We start from the raw sequence: 2,404 nt of genomic DNA on the forward strand, positions 1-2,404 counted from the left end.
CACTCACAGGTATAAAAAAATAAATGGTTGATAATATTAAACGTATATTTATTTTATTTGCACTTCAACAAAACTCGCGTTAAAACAATAAAATCCTGATGTAGAGCAGCAACTAATCAACATGATAAACTTTTGAACAATACACATGGCTTTGGAAAACCAATAATACTTAGTAAGCTAAACAGATTAGATGGCACAGTATGAAATTACTACGAGTGAATGCCAGTTCAAACGATGCTGCCCCATTGTGCTACGAAGCAGATTTTTTCATAAGTTTCAGTCTTGGAAAAGAACGTTCTCCTGTACAGTTGGTCACCATCATACACATGATGAATGCACTTTGGGTGCAATTTCAATATTCGGGAATACAGATTTCAAATTGTTCGAAATTATTTTTCTGTACAGTGCAGGGAGAGTCTCACAATTTTCACCAAGATCCATGTACTGCTTGAGGTGCTCACATTCATTTAAAAGGTCATTATAATTCAGGTCTTTGTGATTCTTATTAGCCAGATGTTCACACTTTCTCTCTAGTGCATCAGAAACAATGGTTTTCAATTCACTGAATAAAGAAAACAGATTTCCAATCTGTGTATAAGCCTCTGCATGTTTTGTCAGTTCAAAGATTAGTGTGTATGGAATAGGAAGTAAAGTTTCCACCTTGAATTTCTGTTTTAATGAGAAGTACTTCTTCTGCTGATCCAACATATCTACTAAGACACACACTTCGTTTTCGTTCCTTTTTTCCCCCATCACTGTAATCTGTATCTGGACACATACTCCTGGCAATGAATTCATATTCAAAGCTGGTCCCGGTAGTACAGTCGGGTTCCTTCTCAACGCACAATCGAGAATTCCGGGTTCGAATCCCGGGCAGGACAGAAATGCACATTCGGGCACATCTCCTTTCATCTAATGCCACTGTTCACCTAGCAGTGAGTAGGTACTCAGGAGTTAGTCAGCTTGTTGTGATGATGCATCCTGGGCGGGGTCAGTAGTTCGGCCTTGGGGGAATGGAGACCCTCGATAAAAGCCAAACGTGTATGACTACACTCTGGCTTCCTGTCCCCCGATACAATGAATTATTATATTCATTAAATTTGTCTCTAGTCTCCTAAAGACATGTTTTCATAAACTCAAGAAGATACGTGGCAACAAGGATGTTCACATCCTTTGATTGCAGGACCTTGTTTATTTTGATCATTCTTTCTAGCATGTCATTCCAAAGAATTGTGAGAAAGTTTGTTTCCAGGTTTTCCGTTTTTTTGCTCAGTCCTTCTGCCTCTCTCCTTGTATTCACTTGCGGTTTATTGTCAGCTGATAGAGAATCCTGTGCATGTTTTATTTTTACGAAACCCCGCACACAGAGCATGAACACCATCAACATGTGCTGACCAGCGTGTGTCACACAGACGCTTCACCACAAAATCGTTTCCTAAAGATAATATAAATACATTCCAGCGATGAGTAGAACCAGCAAAAAATGAATACAGATGCTGAACAAAGTCAAAGAATTTGACAGTCTAGACAACACTCTGCTGCTTTTACTCCTATCAAGATCAGGCTGTGTCCAGCACAGGGAACATAGATGGCAAACTCATGGAGTTGATGAATCCGTGCTTGCAATCCAGTATATCGTCCAGACATATTTGAGGCATTATCGTATGACTGACCTCGGCAGTTTGATAGTGGAATTTTGTTCTCATTAAGAAAATCCACGACAGTGTCTGTTAGATCCTTTGCTCCATGAGAAAAGATGGGGATGAACATCAAGAAACCTTCCACAGGCTCACAGTCTATAATGTGTCGGACAGTAAATGTCAGTTGATCTGTTTGTAAGATGTCTGGAGTGGAATCTTCACTAATTGAATAAAACTTTGTCTCTTTTACTTCTTCGAAAATAGTACAAAGAACCTGTTGTCTCATTAATTCAATAAATTCCTCACAAATATTTGCAGATAAATATGATGGATTCCCTTTTCCAAGACTTCCACTCATTTTTCAGATGTTCTTCCAAGAAAGGAGTCAAATTCACTTAACTGCTCTAGTATGCCCAAATAGTTGCCGTTTTTGGCTGACATAATAATCTGATTTTCTCCACAAAATGACAAACCACTAGAGGCAAGAATGAGAATTACAATAACCTCCCGTGTCAACACTTTATGTCAATATTCCTGCTCTGAGCGATATTGCTCAAGCAAAAAGGCATCTACACTTCCAGTTTCTTTATACCTTATCAAATATGCTATCATACAATATCGATGTTCTTCTCCATTTTCATGTTCTACAATAACATTGTTGTGCTTCCAGTCATTGAACCCGAATGTAGCAAAGGGAGGTTCTTCCTTGGACAAAATGCAGCTTACAAAGCAGTACAAACTACCTTATGATGGTGAATAGAGTA

General features: G+C 38.6%; 1 protein-coding gene across 1 annotated transcript; it reads right to left on the reverse strand.

Annotated features, from left to right (window-relative positions):
• Positions 1 to 1,506: 1,506 nt before the first annotated feature.
• On the reverse strand, positions 1,507 to 1,998 carry LOC138370543 (zinc finger MYM-type protein 1-like). Its single transcript, XM_069334928.1, has one exon. The coding sequence runs from the start codon at positions 1,996 to 1,998 to the stop codon at positions 1,507 to 1,509; it is 492 nt and encodes a 163-aa protein (XP_069191029.1).
• Between the last annotated feature and the right edge of the window lie 406 nt (positions 1,999 to 2,404).

The sequence above is a fragment of the Procambarus clarkii genome, chromosome 32 (assembly GCF_040958095.1).
Source record: "Procambarus clarkii isolate CNS0578487 chromosome 32, FALCON_Pclarkii_2.0, whole genome shotgun sequence".
Lineage (NCBI taxonomy): Eukaryota > Metazoa > Arthropoda > Malacostraca > Decapoda > Cambaridae > Procambarus > Procambarus clarkii.

Excerpts from the sequence above, each read along its gene's own strand:
- LOC138370543 (XM_069334928.1), bottom strand. The coding sequence starts at position 1,998 with ATGAGTGGAAGTCTTGGAAAAGGGAATCCATCATATTTATCTGCAAAT.